Below are 16,594 nucleotides of genomic sequence, written 5' to 3' on the forward strand. Positions count from 1 at the left end.
GTTAAGACAAAGCTGTTATTATCAAGCTATTAAATGACATCTGGCTACCACAAAATGTTTATATAGTTTCAGTGCTTCAACTCAAGACCCAAGCTTTCTATGAATTAGTCGCCTTACAAAAACATTTGACATAGTATATTTAGGAGTTTAACCTAAATTAAAATATTTTTAGAAGTCAGTTACATTACATGGAGTAAATTTCATTACTTGATATAGTAGCGTGTGCGATTTGTTCTTAGGTCTGTGCATACCTTAACCAAGACAGCTGAATACATTCAGAAAAGATGATGGTGCAGTAGTGTTTTTATGTAGTTAAAAGCTCTAATTGGCACTTCCTATCCAAAGGTATGAATATCCTTTCTAAAAAAAAAGAAAAGTAATTGTACAGTAACATCTTCCCCTCAGATACTGGACCTCAGGGAAACCTCTCTGGACTTTTTGTTTAAGATGAATTCTGTGATCCCGTTTGAAAAACGTTAAATTTTCAATGCCAGCACAGTGATAGCAGCCACTTACAGCTCTCTGAAATATATGCCTGAAAATGGGGCTAAGAACACAACTACCTAAGAGCTGAGTTCCTTTCCATTCCCCAAAATTGGTCACTTAAAATTACACTGAAAGTGTCAAGAATTTGAGTGTACATAAATTTACCCAATATAATGCAAAGCACTTGTATACTCATGAAGAAAAGCCATATGCTTATTCTCAAAAGAATAACATTAAGTTCCTCCTAGAAAATGAATAGTATTGCCAGTCTTCCTAGCTTTTTCTAATGGCAGAAGCTTAAAAAAACATAAAAGCCACTGATTGTGGCAGCAGCCATGGATCTGAACACAATTATTTCAGTCCCTTACCTTGTTCGGGATGCTTGGAACTCAAGCAAGAACAGAGTTATAAAGCTGAATGACAGAACAAGCGAGCACCACCTGTCCTTCCATAGAAAGCTTTGAAAAGCAGGATATAAACATTTTTGGCAGTTACAGGCATTTGAGCACTGTGAATAACACTGTTAACATAATCATCAAAACACAGAAGTTTTTTTCTTTTTAATTCTCTCAGTTTCTTTCTACCTTTTGTCTTAGACTTATTTTTTTAAGATCATCATAACTAGGATGACTGATAACTATTCTTCTATCAGAATGAGAGAGTTGCACTACTGATCACAAAAGTTTCTTGAACACTCATTTCAAAACATGGCAATGAAGCAAGAGCTGGCAGCAACTTTAGGCAGCACTTTTTTTTTTTTTTTTTTTTTCCTTCCCTTTCCCAACAGACCCACAGACAGAAACAGCATATGTGTGCTACAGGCAGGGAGCCAACAAGCCTCTGATGGAGGTGGCATCAAAAGACTTGTTAAGGGTCCCTACCTGCAAGGAAGTCCAGTGTGTTTTTTGCTGATTTTGGACAGTCCCAACTTGGACTATGGCTATGAGCAACCCAGTCCTCTCATCCCACAAGCGTTTTGGATGAAAGTCTGGGAGCACAGACTACGTACACTTAACAAAGAGTTAAAGTGCTTACCCGCCTCTAACATCAGTTTGGGTGATTTCACACAGCTATTAAAGGTTCCCAGAGATCAATCAGCCATTCCAGCAATGTGCCCTTAGCCCTACGCATAAGCCCTAAAGCATATTTGCTCCATTGCTGTGACAAAGTCACGTCACATTGTTAACAAGGACTGATTTAGGAGAAACAATGCTAAAAAACATGGGGAAACGTAACCATGCAGGAGACACTCTGAGGAGTGCCATTGATCATTACCTGTCAACTACTACAGTAAAGCATTAAACAGCACCCTACCTGTTCTAGAAACACTTAGAAAGCGTTTCTTAGAAAGAAACAATAGAAAAACACTTTATACTAGAAGTCTTCCAGGGTATTGCAAATATTTAGACAAATATTTTAAAGGAAATTCTACATCGAGGTGTGTTGCTAGGATTTGGCAAGGACTGGTGCTCTTTTTGTGTGTGTGATCAAATGGCTCTGAAAGCAGAGCAGTTTATCGAAGTCCAAGCCTTTAATTCAGAAGCAGGGAATACCACCATCGTGGGGGTCACAGATAATGGAAATTAATTTGGAAGTCTGTCAAATTTCCACTCACAACTCACACTTGCAAGACTACTACGAGTCAATTCCAGACTTGGAAAAATGAAATAATGAATGTAAGACAGCCGATGTTTATGAATAATTAATTGGTACTTAGAAGAATTAAGTTACACCACCATAAAACCACAAGATTTTCAGCTTTCCCCCTCCACATATTTTTTTTTTTTAAACATTTGGGACAGTATTACCTAAATATCAATTGCTTTTGAGATTTACAAGACGTATTAACGTACTCTTCTTCCCAGCTCTGTACTGGGGTTTGAGTTGAAATCATGAGGAAAATCATCTCCGATTGCTTCTACAAGGTATAAAGGACTGGAACGGTACCGCACAGCTCAAACCAAGCTGTACGCAGCCATGTCTGCTGACAAGAGAGGGAATGTTTTTCAGACGGAGCCTGTGGAAGCCTGGTGAACAGGCGCCCCACTCAGGGGCCCAGAACAAGCCCTTCTGCACTAGGCAGGTGGACGGCCAGCCTCAGCTCATTGTACCACTTCTTGGACCACAGGCAGGTTACAGGACAGCACTAAAGAGGATGCCATTACTTAGACAGGAGCCGCTAAAGTGGTTTCAGTCATACAAGGTACTTTAATTTCATCAACAGCCCAAGACTCCTTCAGCAGCTGTCTACATTCTAAATTTCCTACCCTGCATTGCAAGTAGAAAAAAAGCACAAAACCTCATCCACAGATTTAAATAAACATTTGAGCAGATTTGAACATACCAAATAAATCAGTATGATACAGCAGGTCATTGTCAGTAATAGTTCACCTCCTTTGGTGTTAAAAACCCTCTAGAAATACACAAAAACGCGTTAAATGAATGAATGGGGACAACCATACCATTATAACATGTTCTACTGTGCCAACACACAAGGACTGGAGTGTTTTGGTTTTGTGTTTTATTGGTTTTTTGTGGGTTTTCTAAAATACTTCAAATATATTTGTACTACTCATGTTACAGATTTGATGGGTTTAGCAATCCAATAAAAATGTTACTAATCAGAAATGCCATTCTTTTAATATAGCAGTTTTATAGAATAGTCTTAGATTCCATTTTAATTATGTTCCTATGAAGAAAGTGTACAACACAACTGATTAAACAAAAGCAATTGTGTTGTTTAAGACAAATGGCTAGACCGAGTCAATACAACAAGTGTTACAGACCAGCAATAAAACTCATTGAAATAGATGTGCATTGCAGCCCGTAGACCATCTGCCTGTACACATAACTGGAGTGTCGCCAAGGTATCAATCACTTAATAACAGTGCTTCAGTTGATGGGGTGAACTGAAACACTTGCGGCGATTATCCGTTTCATCATCCCCTACAGAAAAGTGCTCAGACGTTTTGGCAGAGTAAGTGAAAGCACCACTGTAGTTCTGAATGTCCTTCACAACATACAGAGTGCTTGCTTAATTTGAGGCAGAATCCCTCACATACCACCGTATCACTGGATACACTACACTTGTCTGGGGACAGCAATTTTGTTAGTTAAGTATCTTAAGTCACAGCAGGGATTTCCACAGACCCTAAAGTATAATGCATGCAGCAGGGAGAAGTTACTATCAGACATGAAGCTGATCTGAAGCACAACATGAGTGTAGTTGTAAATCAACGATGCAACAGCAGGGAGCTTAAAAAATTATAACCTTTGGTATAATTAAGTGGTTAGACAATCATACTGTTTTAACATACACTCAGAAATTAGAAAACTTTACAGCCTCAACTTATGTAATTTATCTATTACAGCTCACAGTTTCAGTTAAAAAAACCCTACCTGTTTCTTGCAACTTCAGTTTGAGCATGATTTAAAAAGCTCAACATTTAAAAAAAAATACCTAAAAAAAAATACCTTAAAAGCAAAAGACTGTCTCTAGAGTGAACATTTTCCATTAAAACACATTAATATTTGACAGACAGTCTTAAACTGGAAGCATCTAACTTACAAACAAGATACAGAAGTATTAAATATATCTCTGGAAATATGTCTTCTTTTAAATTAAACTGTACTAGTGCTGAAAAAAAAAGTAATTATGAGCAGTGTTATTTGCAGCTCTGAAATTAAAGCAACCTCTAATTTGGGGCTCTTTTTTAGCATATCCTATCGGTCAAAAAGGGAAGTCAGTATTCAGGGGCAGTTTCTTTAATCTCCCCAAATTTATTCCTATATTCTTAATGAAAAATAAAACACTCTAAAGCCCACAGTGCTGAATTATAATGACTGACAGAAATAAACAGGCCATTTTCTTACTGAGGGGAAAAAAGCTACTTCTGGTCTAGTTTTAAATATAGCCTGAAGATCCTATTCTCATCATAAAGACAAGAATTTTGTAGCTAAAGTGCAACTTATATTTTATTCATTATTTAACTTCCTTTCATTATTGTGTACTGACTTGTCCACAGAATCCAGCACAGACACTTTAATCCTCTGATGGCAACAGAAACTAAATTATTCATAGTTTAAAATTTTTGTCCACTACACTTAAATCAATGCTACAAACACTGATTCAAAATCAACGACTGGAATTCCTACATAACCGAAGTATACAGCATTACTTAAGGTTCATTCAAAAGTTAACTTTCTTAATTATTCCCCCTGCCTTCATTTTTTCCTATGCAGCTTCTACAAGTTGGTTCAAGAAAAATGTTCTTTGATACATGTTCATGTATAAAAAAAGAAAAAAATATATTTTGTGCAAGTTCACCTTCTACACACACTTTTCATACAGTTGGTGTCCAGACATAAGTCAACTTCCATTCCCTTTTAATGGGCCCAAAATTCACTTGTGGTGCAGCTGGATGGATACAACTAACAGTAAAAGGAAAGCACGCCTACAGTGACAAGGGTTTATTACTAACAACTGAAAAAGAGACTATGGATTTGCTTCTTTTTTTTTTTCTCCTTGCTTTCTTTCATTCCCCCCCCTGCCCCCAATCAGTTATTTGTACCCAAACAGGCAACTGGCAAATCAGAGAACAATCTGAGGTGTACCTAAAGCTGTCCCAGCCCAAACCCCACAGCTTGCTGGGAAGGTGGTCAGGGAGTGGGGTCAGTCCCTTGGGACCAGGCCGTGCAGCAGTGTTCCCTCGTATCGTATCATGCTCTTCTCACATGGGCTTTGGAGCCGAGTGAACATTTGCAAAACCCTTTGCTGGTTCTACTCTAATGTACCATATGAGCATTCATTTTTTGCTTTCTGTGAAGCTGCCTAAGGAAATATTTTGAAAGGCATCCCAATGTTTTAACCATACCATGCAGGGGAGATGTGCTGAGGAAACAGCCTTACAGCTACCTTATCAGGTACAGAAACTGTTTATTTAAAATGGATTTAATAAAATGCAAATGTTCTGGATCTTTCTATTTTTTTTAACCTAACAAACAAACAATTTGCATGAATAGCAGGATGTATTGTTTATGCCAGTTTTTTCCTCTCCCCTGAAAGTTCAGGATCGCTCCATCAGCTGCCAGCTGTTATATTTATAACAGCCAGCTGCATAGCTTCAAAGATCCTGCAATCAAAAGATTTTATAATAATGTTGCATTGATACAACAAGATCCAGAAAAGGAAAAAACTCAAGTAAATTCAGACTGTCCTCAACATATTAACTTTTGTAAGATAGGAGACCTTTGACTTTTAATGAAAGATGAGTAAAACACTTTCTTATATATAAAATAAATTCTACTTACATCATTATATCAGTAATTAATTTTACAGGCAAAATAAAAGTCTAATGCAAAGGAACACCCACAATAAGTCTGAAAATACATAAAGTGTTTAAAGAAACTATGGTGTGACATTTCATCAAATGTTGTAACAATTTAGTATAGCCATTTGGTGCTACTTGTGTCAGTTCTGTACATTGTGTACTTGAAGATGTCATGCCTTAATGTACACTGTATATACAAGTAACTAAAAAAACTAAATTTAAAATGCCTCAAAAATTAAACATCTGAAACTCTCCGTTCACGTAACTCATACTATTTTACCACAACACAATTATATAATACATTTCTTCTCAGAAACTAACTAGAAAATGGCATTTCTCACTATTCCTGTGTTTCAGTTCCCTGTGAGCAACCAGTAGCACAAACATGGTAGCAACAATTTCTGTTCAGCTGACAGAAAAATTACAAGTCTATTGCTCTGTACAATTATTTTAAGCATCAACACTGTTTCTTCTCACGCAGCATCACTTTTATAACGTTCCTTTGAGCGAGTTTCCTGACCTTACATATGCACACATAAAATAAAATCAGTTCCCTCGGCAAAGGAACTACACAATTCAGAACATTTAGCAGGCGGAAAATGACGTCACATTGTCTGCAAGCATTTAGTAGCATTATGCTGATCCTGTAACACTAAGCAGTTGGCTTCATTAAGTACTCGGGGATCCCTGGCGTTGACCTAGGCCTAGCCTGTCTAATGAGAAAGATGACGGCCAACACTCCGGAAATACTTTGGTGTTACAATGCCAGGGACAAAATTTCAGGGACCCGTGACTCCTTCAAAGCTCTAGCAACAATACGTAATGGTTCTATTTGCCTCCTGTTACAGTGATATTTAGGAACTGTATTTTCAAACACTTATTTGACTACCAAGACTGCCATCAACACAAATGTCATACATGTCTGCCAAAAAACAATTACTTGGGCAATCATATGCAAAACAGAGTTTCCAGATTTCTTTAATAGTGGATTAGAAAAACCTGTAGCCAGGCAAGAAGAGTACGGTACCCACCTTTACATTGCCATATTCCAAGTTTTTACTACAACATTAGCTCACAGACATGAAGCATCAGAACTTCTACAATACTGTGTGCCATTTGATGCATTTACATTCATACAGGGATTTGTCCCAAAAGGGTTCAATTTAGATTACTTATCTGCATAAAGCCAAGGCAAAACCACGTTCACAATATAAACCCAGAAGAAATCACTATCAGCTGTTTCTCTCCAACAAATCTAAGTTTCTTAGGTACACATTTCAAGGACATGCCTTGTTTAAAGAGTTCCTTTTATTTGAAGTCTGTTTCCTGCTAACCAGCTGACAGATCAAAGGTACTTCTCAGTCCTACCATTTGTTCCCATTTTTCCTTCTTTTTCAACTCAGTCAAAATTTTAAATTTTAAATTTATTTTTAAATTGATTTTCCTGTGACACCTCTCAAATACTGGAATCTATGCCATTGAAGTCTTTGGGTTACTTCACTACATGAAATTAAGCACAGGTATAAGTCTCTGTAAGGTTAAAAAATGCTAAGATGTAAGCTTTTGTGAGCCTGAACCTTTTAAGAACTTTGTAAAATATACACTGTTGTATAAATTATTGTGCACATACAGTGGGACAATTTAATATTGAAAAGATGCCTTTATGTACAAACCTGGTACATTTTATGAATTAAACATTGTTTCATAGACATCCATTTATGCAGCTGCTGGACTTTTTTGCTGCCACAGACTGGTAATCTATTACTATCAATTCATTATCTCAGTGATATGCAAAAAAATTTCAATAAAGATTAAATAAAATATACTGTCTTACAGTTAAAACAGCTTTAATTCAATATGCCTAGGTAAATAATTTGTTGATACTTGACTTTATAAAATGTACTCACCTGTGGTGAGTTACTATGGAAACAATGATCATAAAATCGATCCCAGTTTGGTTTCACAACTTTCTAACATTGTAACTTGATTATTTGCCTTTCAGTCCAATATATAGATCAAACACCTGGAATAATGCAGCTGAGTAAAGAGACCTGCCAGGAATAGACTTGCTTCCACTGTATCCAGATTTTTTTTTTTTCCCCAGAAGTTAAACATAAGAACCTCGATATTTTTCTACCTGCCTTTCCCAGTTTTGAAAACAAATGCCAGTGCAGTTTTGGATCTCTCAAAATGAGATTCTTAAAAATTCCCCAAAGTTAAGGATTCTTAAGCACCTTTTTCCCAGACATGCCAGCACACAGTAGGTTTAAAAAAGAAAACAAAGAAACAAACAAAACCACCTAAACCATTTTCCTGTTTAATTGTTCTATTTCAGTATCTGTTACTAGCTTGATAATCTCCAGTAAATCACTTTTCAATTCTTAATCTCAATTTTACCATCTCTATAACGGAAGAACACTATTAAGGCTGATTTGTGAAAGTACACTGACCTAAATGCATACCTAAAAAAAGCAGAATATGTGACGAGCTTTGAAACAAAAATGAAGAGTCACAGGAATTTCAACTATTCTTTATCCCTTTAAAAAACCGAACACCTCACATCTAAGAAACACTGAGTTTTATGATGAATGAGTTAGATCTATTCAGTGTCTTCTTAAAATGTTCAGATGGATAGAGAGGGCGGAAGAGACAGCGTGATATATGCACTTCTGTGGCACACACGGTATAAGCACGGTGTACATCACAATGAAATGAAACATATTGAGATCCCAAGCCTCTAAACAATCAAGCGTCTGTACAGTTTTCACACCGATGCTGGTTCTGCACCGAACTATGTAATTATACAAACACACCTTGCAGTTTCTGGACTAAGCTCCCATATAGGGGCTAGCTATGTTGGCTACCAGCCAATTAAAGCACACTTTTGGGAAGGAATTGGAAGCAAAGAAAATGTACTGTTATGAACATGACTGTTTTAGTTTCTTTATATTATGCCATGCAAAATTTTATGAATATATAGGGGTTTTATGTTTATTTATACAACATTCTGGTTAACTGATGGTTGCTGTCTCATGCCAAGTATTTAGTTTAATTATACACTTTGTGTGAAAAGAGACACCTGCACCCTGATTCTAAAATCAGCTAGCTTGGATTGTCTGTAAATTCTGAGAGCTTCATCATAGCCCATTGCCTAGGGATACATCATCTTCTTGTCACTGACATGCATCTCCTTCCTTCCTTCCTCCTGTACATTTTTCACCTTCACTGTTAGCATCCCACATCAGCATCAGAACTTAATTGCCAGACTGGACAAGACCACTTGGTATCTAAGTGTTTTTATCTCTCAAGAAGTAACAAACTAATGAGTTAGAGTACAAACTTCCTTTGCACTCAATTCCTACAGTATTAGGAAACGAAAACAAGTCCTCAGTTCATTAATGTACTTCCCACTTTCAATTATTACCTCTTCTCTGAGTTCTATTATTAACCTCTTCTCTGAGTTAATTAGTTGTAATCTTCTCCTTTCCCCTCCAAATTCTTCATGCCTGTAAGCAATTCAGTTTATCCCTGGTCACTTTAGAATATTACAGGAACACCAACATTCTCCAACATAAGATTATTGGTATGAAAGCTAATAAAATGCATGTCTCTATTTCTCCCTAACTGACATAGATCTTTGACACATGACCTTTAAGCAGGTCTGTGGACCACTGTTCTGATCCAAGCAAATTATAACTTAACTCAATTATTCAACTAATTTTGTTTTCTAAGACATAATGCATTCATAAAGCAAGATTTTTAAGCTCTTTTAAATTACTTTCAAGATTCCTCCTCCTTAAAAACCATTATACATTTCATAGCAAAAATACTGTCCACCATGTCAGGACTGACACTTCCCACAGGAATACGACAAAGGCAGCTGGAATCTCCGGAATGAAGTACTGTTTTTCTGGACAGGCTGTCTTACTGTCTGGTGTTACAAGGTTTTACATTCCATAATCTGCATCAAGCACCATAAGGAGACGAATGATTAGATCTTCAAAAGATACTGCTCCTTCAGGGACTTTCTACAATCAAAGTTTTTCTGTTACAGTGGTTCCAGAAGAGTTAAGGAATACAACACTTCTACTTTGGGCAAAATTTATTGCAGTACTAAAGAAGAATAAGACACACCACTTAGTCTAGTAGAGGTACTATTATGACTACCTGCATAGAACCAAACAAATTAATCCAGAACTCATGCTAAAAATTCTGCTGGTACAAAATACCAGGGGATCATATGCTAGAAAGCCATAGTAACCTTTCCAATGATGTGTACCTCTACATTTTTCTTGGTTCAGAAACAAGCCAAATCAACACTGATTTTCATCTTATGATGAAATTTCCTGTAAGTCAAAAACACTGCCTCTGTGTCATGTCCCCATTAATGTAGGCTGTTCTTTAGAAAGCTTACTGAGATAAAGTTAAAACTCTGAAAATAAGAGATGCGAGAGTGTGTCAAAGTCATGTTTTTCTTTTAACAGATGGGTAATGTTTCATGATAAAAAACTGTTTGCACTGAATGTATTAAGATTAATTATTAATAAGGAAGCAAGTATATTTTGATAAAGCTACAGTTTGAGGATTCAGTTGCAAACTTCAGTTTGTTCAGTGGAAGAAGTTAAAATACATTTACTTTAAAACTAAGTTTAGGGTAACTGTTAACGGTGTCGATTACTTGAGTCTCGCAGCATTAGTTCAGAACTGTCTACATTGCCCTGTAACTGTACAACTTATTCTGCCCTATGACACGACTTCCAATAAACAAAGCTGTATGCAGCGATTACGGAGGGAGGAAAAACATGACATTACGAAATAAATCTTCTAAATATATACCTTTTCAAGAAACATAGATCTAAAACAGTTCTCTCTGGACGATCTTTCCATCTGCTTGATCAGCACATAGTTGTGGCACAGGGTTCAACAGGACATGTACTCCACTGACTGAGTTAGCTCCCCAAAGAGTCAACATGATAAAGCAGTCTTCTGAAATCTAGCATGCTGTCTTTCAGAGGGTTGAAACAGAAGTTGCAACAAAAATCTCGTTTACTCACACAAAAGGCAAAAATGAAGTGGCAAAGTACTTTCCCTACTACCATATTCTTAATTCAGAAATACATTTGGAATATAAAGCTCCCAAGGGTGACTAAAGCAGAAGCTCCAAAATTACTCAGAACACCACCAAGAAAGACAATTTATAACTGGTGATGCCCTTTGCACACCAGCTTTGCAAAGTTGGGCATGACTTCAGTCTGAATGCCCACGCATACAGCTGCTGAGAACATGCAGATTTCTATCTCTTGGAGGGATTTCCAAGACACTTGGCAGAAAGCCATGACCCTGCTCTTCCCTCGCACCGGACAGCAAAACTGGCAGATGTGGAGAAGATAGTTTTCTGAGCCAGCCCCCCCCTAACTCCACACAACAGAAGTCCAGGAGACAGCGTGCGCTGAGGCTCCGCTCCTGCTGATGAGGTCAAGGACCAGAAGCGTAAAGGGGAACTAATCACCCTGGACTCACCTCAGAGAGTTTGTGCTGGGCGTGCACAAAAGTTACAGAGCACACCCGAGTCTCCTGTTCAGAAGGCTGTCCATGAGAAATACTAGAATGGAAAAAGGCTGCAGCTCTGTGTGCTGCAATGAAATCCGCAGTGCCGCTCTCCTGCCTAACAGCACTACCCAACACAGTGGGGCGCTTTGTGTAAGGAGAAACACCTTCTTTGAAACTAAGGTTTCTTCATCTATTTTCTCCCTTATGAATGATGAAGATATTTAATTAATTTTAAAGCAGGTGCTGATTCATGATCCAATTAGCAACACTGCAAATTCCTCAAAATACTATTTCTATATACGTTTCCTAAGTAACACTGGAACATGCCGGGAGGAAGTAAAGTAATACTGATCTCCTCCACAATATGCCAAATAAGCAGATTTGATTTGCTTGGAAAGTGCTGATGAGTAAGAACTGCTTAACAGAAAACCTATTTGAGTTCACACTCACCAAATGACAACATAAAATTATTAAGAGAGAAAAAGGGAAGAATATACTTTTTAATTTAAGGTGTTAAGACAAACTTGCCTTTTCTCTGTGTCACACAATAATATAACTATACAGATAGAGATCAAGAGTAGAGACAATACTATGACCACATTCAAACACTTTATAAAAAGAAAGACTTTTTTGATTTTTGGTCCTGCAAACTCTGTTTCAAAATGGGAACTAATTATATTTCTAGCTTAACGATAAATGATTTTTCTCAGCTGAAACCTGGAACCAATCTTCTATCATCAGACTTACTAAACAAAAGATCATCCAGCTGACTTGTATGTGGTTTCTGTAGGAAAAAGAGTCACTCTGCAAGTCTGATTCATATCCAATATGTATTTGTACATTAGATCCGCACATTTCAGACATTCAGACATTTTCAGACAAGAACACAGTAGTGATATCGCAAGCATCTGAATTCCTCTTAAAATAATTTAGAAATGTCAGTGTTGAGCAATAGATGTGCTCTCGTGTGCAAAGAAGTAAAAACACATATTTGAACCCAAGATTCTCCAGTTCCTGAACTGTTATCTCCAAGAGAGCAAACCTCTAGAGTACATCTCCACATGACACATTTATCTAAAGTGGCTGCACACATATAATGATGGCTTTTGTTTAGTGATCATGGTCATTTTGAGTTTGTTTAAATACTGCAGCCGAATGCTTATAAACTAATCCCAGAACATTTTGAAATGCTTCAAAGCTTTTAGCAGGGGAACCTCTTGTATAGGCTTTGTAGATGAAGCTGACCACAGTTCACTGGAACCAGCCAGCTCAGATAAGTAAGATGAAAGCAGACATTTCCTGAAAATATCTTGAAAGCTTTCCATTAGACTGTACCAGGGGTATACACTAAAAACAGCAAGTGCCCATGCTTGTATAGCAACCAATCTTCCCACTGCTTTCTCTATTCTTTTTTGAACTACTGTATTTGTATCTACTTATCTGCTTCATTTGGTATCTTGCAAAGTTCTTTGGGGGAAAAAAGCTGCAACTTCTGTATTCTAGTTTACGGTACATTATAAAGCAGCTACTACTATAATAAAAATCTGCTTAACATACTAAACATGGCAACAGGAAGACACAAATCTACCACTGCCAAAATTATTACAAATGACAAATAAGTAAGAAATTTGATGTACAGATCATTTTAAAGAGTCACCCACTCCATGATAGGTAAGAATGCAATTATTTGAACATAATTCTCTGGCTGTCAAAGTGTACTCTAAGAAGGTCGATACAGCATTGCTGAATATGCTGGTCAAAGATAGGAGTGCCTCAGGCTAGATTTTCAATAAAGGCTGAGACTGGCTCTTCATATTTTATATGATAATTTGATTGAATAAATCCAGCTGTTCACTACGAACAAGAAATGCTCCACTGTTGCAATCCCCAACATTTTATACTTCGAGAAAGAAAGTCACACTGTCTAGTTTCAGGCACTATATCTCAGAGCAATGAATTCGAAGCCTGGGTTTCTTTAATAGTCAGTAGACTCAAGGGCACATAAGTACTTTTAATAGCTTCTTGAGGACCACCAGACTATAAAGGGAGCCTAGATCTAATTTAAGCACAAAAATTAGGTGTTACAACTACCCGACATGCTGTATCCTACAAAGAGTTAATATGCACACTCCAGTGAAGAGCGGACAGATTGTGATAACATAGTACCATGTATTAAGCAGTGATGACACTTGAATTCAATACAGCAGTAATGGTAATAGTCATTCAATACAGCAGCGTATCACAAAAAGGATCAGGTCGCTCTGAAAGCGCACTGTGAAGTTCGGTGCACCGTTCTAGTCCTTAGCACAGGCTAGCCATATATGAGAAGGAAGTGGTGAGCCACAGTATCAATGCACAAAATGGGGTGCAAGCAAAGTCCAACAGTTGCTACTTTAAACAAAATGACCCTGTCCCCTTCCAAACAAAACAAAAAATACTTGAGGTCTAAGTAGTTTCTTTTGAGGTATACCCTGAAATCCCATGCTCGCTCTGCCTTCTGTAGACTATCTCCTGCACCCCAGCATACCTGTAATATGGTCTTTCATCCTCCTGGAAAACAAAAGCATTATCCTCTTCCAAGGTGTTGCTTATGTTACTTCACTATTTAGTTTTAGGACTGAAAAAGCCACCCTGTGTCTGGGACCAGGTCAAGACCTGTGAATACATATTCTGAAAATGTTCTCCTCTTTTGGTGACAGAAGCTAGTAAAGAGCCACTCTGACTCAGGTCCCATACAACTCGGCAATCTAAATGATGTTACACGTGCTGCAACATGCACCATCTCTCAGTATACCTAAGAGAAAGCCAGAGAAGACTTAACAGAGTGTAATTCTTTTTATCAGCAATATTAGTAAGATATAAAAGATTCCTTGGCAGACTGCAGAAGGTGAGAAAGAGCCACAACCTGAGGACCTGTCTGTGAGGGGTTGCCCAGGTCCTCAGTAGCTTTTCCCTGCACATTTCTGGCTTCTGCTAAATATTCAAGTTTGATTACAATTCCCCAATAGTTAAATGTTCTGTTTTAATCTTTCTGGAAATGATGCAACACCCATCATCTTCTTAGAGCAATCCTAACACTATTTCTACACTATCCACATTCTTCCACATCCTCTCCTAAGAGAGGGCTGAGAGAAGTTTTTCAAAATCTGTAGATCATAAGCTTTCAAGAACCTTACAATAAACTGAAGTCAACAAGAGTTTTATTCATGATTTCACTAGAATAATATTAGAAATAAAATCTACTCTATTTTAGCATCAAATGTAATTCATTTGTTTAGGGGTGGACCTTTAGAAAGCAAAAGTAAAAAGAGACTTGGTTCTCTGCTTCTACTGATTGCTACCAAGATTGCCTGCCACTTGTACAACATTTTAAACCAATTGTAAAACAACCATTAGGTATGTAAACATTTAGAGCTCATCACATGCAGAGAGCGCAGCAACATATTTTTACTTCTGATCAAAAGAGTCATCATTTCCTTAAATGTACAGAAACTACCTGAAAAATTCATAAGATCTGTTTCACAAATTACCAATTCAACCATAAGAAAATATAGTAAAAATGACAAAAGATTTGTTCTTATAGTTGATAAAAAATTTATGCCAAGGCATTCAAGTAAAGTTACTTTCTGTGTTCTGATTTAATGAATCATTTGAGCGGTATCTGGCTGGGTGACACAGATGTAAGGCTCGCTGAAGCCTACTCTAATGCCTGCTGGTATAGTCTTCCTTGGGACAGTAAAGCCAGAACAATGTGTCAGACTGCAGTAATATCAAGGAACGTAAGTGCAGTACTGGGGATGCTATGAGGCTGGCCCACAACACTTCTTGACCTGTGAATGTCTGTAAGTATTTCTCTGTCCTACAGGCTCCAGTGACCCAGGAAACCCAAAAGAAGCAGCAGCAGCGCGGTAATAAACAGTCTCTGGAATAAGATTTTTGCAATCTTGTAATTCAAGCTGAAAGACGTACAAAGATTGCTTGATGGTTTAACCCTACTGAAAGGCAGGGCCTGACACTGTGTGAAACCACCAGTGATTTCTTAAAAGGTGAACTAATGTTAAATGTTTAATACAAATTTGTGAGAGAACAGCCTGTTTTACCCACTGCAAAGTTTTTATCTTTAACTTCAGAAATGTATATGAATTTGGAAAATATAAATCAAGGAAGTTACTTGATGCATATAACTACAGCTTTAATAGATCATGTCTCTGTATAGAAGTTTACTGAAAGACACTATAATAAAATCAAGCTTCCCATTAGGGAAACCCTTGGAAGAATTTAATTCTACAGCAAGTAAAACAAAACTAAGGAGGACCGTAAGAACTGTGGTATCATAATCTTAAGCAGTAAAGCTAATCCTCATGAAAATAAAACACTGGATGCCAGTATTCCTTTCAGAAATTTGAGTTGGTAAAAAAGCTTTCCCCTCTCAAAAAAGTTTGCCAGAATATTAATACGAGCATACTGAGAAGCACACCATATATTTATGGAAATAATTTGACTTTAATTGTGAAAGTGAAATTTTTTTTAAAATTAGAAGTAAAAAGAGAAATGAAAAGTTTAACAGTTACGCCAAATCCAGGTAATACAAAACACATCACATTTTGTCCTATGGTCAGAGAGGGGAATAACGTCTGTCAGCAGCAAATGGGAGAGAGTGAAGGATAGTCCTTCAGCCCACCAGCCCTCTGTAAGAATCCCTAAAGCTTAACTTTTCATTTTTTAACGTAACATTAAGTTTGTCCATTGTTAACATGTTGCAAGTGTGACAATCCTGTTTTGTCAAGAGAATTTAGTTCATTTGCATGAAAAAATGATTCCCCAGTTAATTTAAAGAAATCTTTCCCTTCTTTTATCTGAAAAATTAAATCTTGTCTTGATAGGCTAGTTAAGACAGTTGTGCATAAGAATATTTGATGTTAAAGGGTACTTACACAGACAACAAAACAATAGCGATTAGAGTCCACTCAGGCATTTTGTGAATAATATTTCTGTTTGTTAGCCTGAAAAATAATTAAAAAATACATCAGAACACTTCACAGTAAAAGCAAACAGATTTTAACTGCTGAATTTTTATTTGTCTTCCATTAAAAGACTTAATACGCTGAGTTACAACATAGCAATTACAACTGTATCTGAGCAATTCACTAACTCTCAGGCTTCTCTCTCATCTTATCCTGTAATGGAGGAATTGCAGAATTCCAAATATGTATCTTTTTTCTACATGA

The 16,594-nt window shown here is 37.1% G+C and overlaps 1 protein-coding gene across 2 annotated transcripts in view; it reads right to left on the minus strand.

The window, feature by feature from the left end:
• RPAP2 (RNA polymerase II associated protein 2) overlaps positions 1-16,594 on the minus strand; it is a 49,126-nt gene that overhangs the window by 13,127 nt on the left and 19,405 nt on the right. For both annotated transcript variants that reach the window (XR_012463338.1, XM_074152721.1), the window contains exon 11: positions 16,301-16,369. Coding sequence is in view for 1 of the 2 variants with exons in the window: in XM_074152721.1 (XP_074008822.1) it covers positions 16,301-16,369 (69 nt within the window). In the remaining variant the exon portion in view is untranslated. The remainder of the gene's footprint in view (positions 1-16,300; positions 16,370-16,594) is intronic.

Source organism: Numenius arquata, chromosome 8 (assembly GCF_964106895.1).
Source record: "Numenius arquata chromosome 8, bNumArq3.hap1.1, whole genome shotgun sequence".
Taxonomy (NCBI): Eukaryota; Metazoa; Chordata; class Aves; order Charadriiformes; family Scolopacidae; genus Numenius; species Numenius arquata.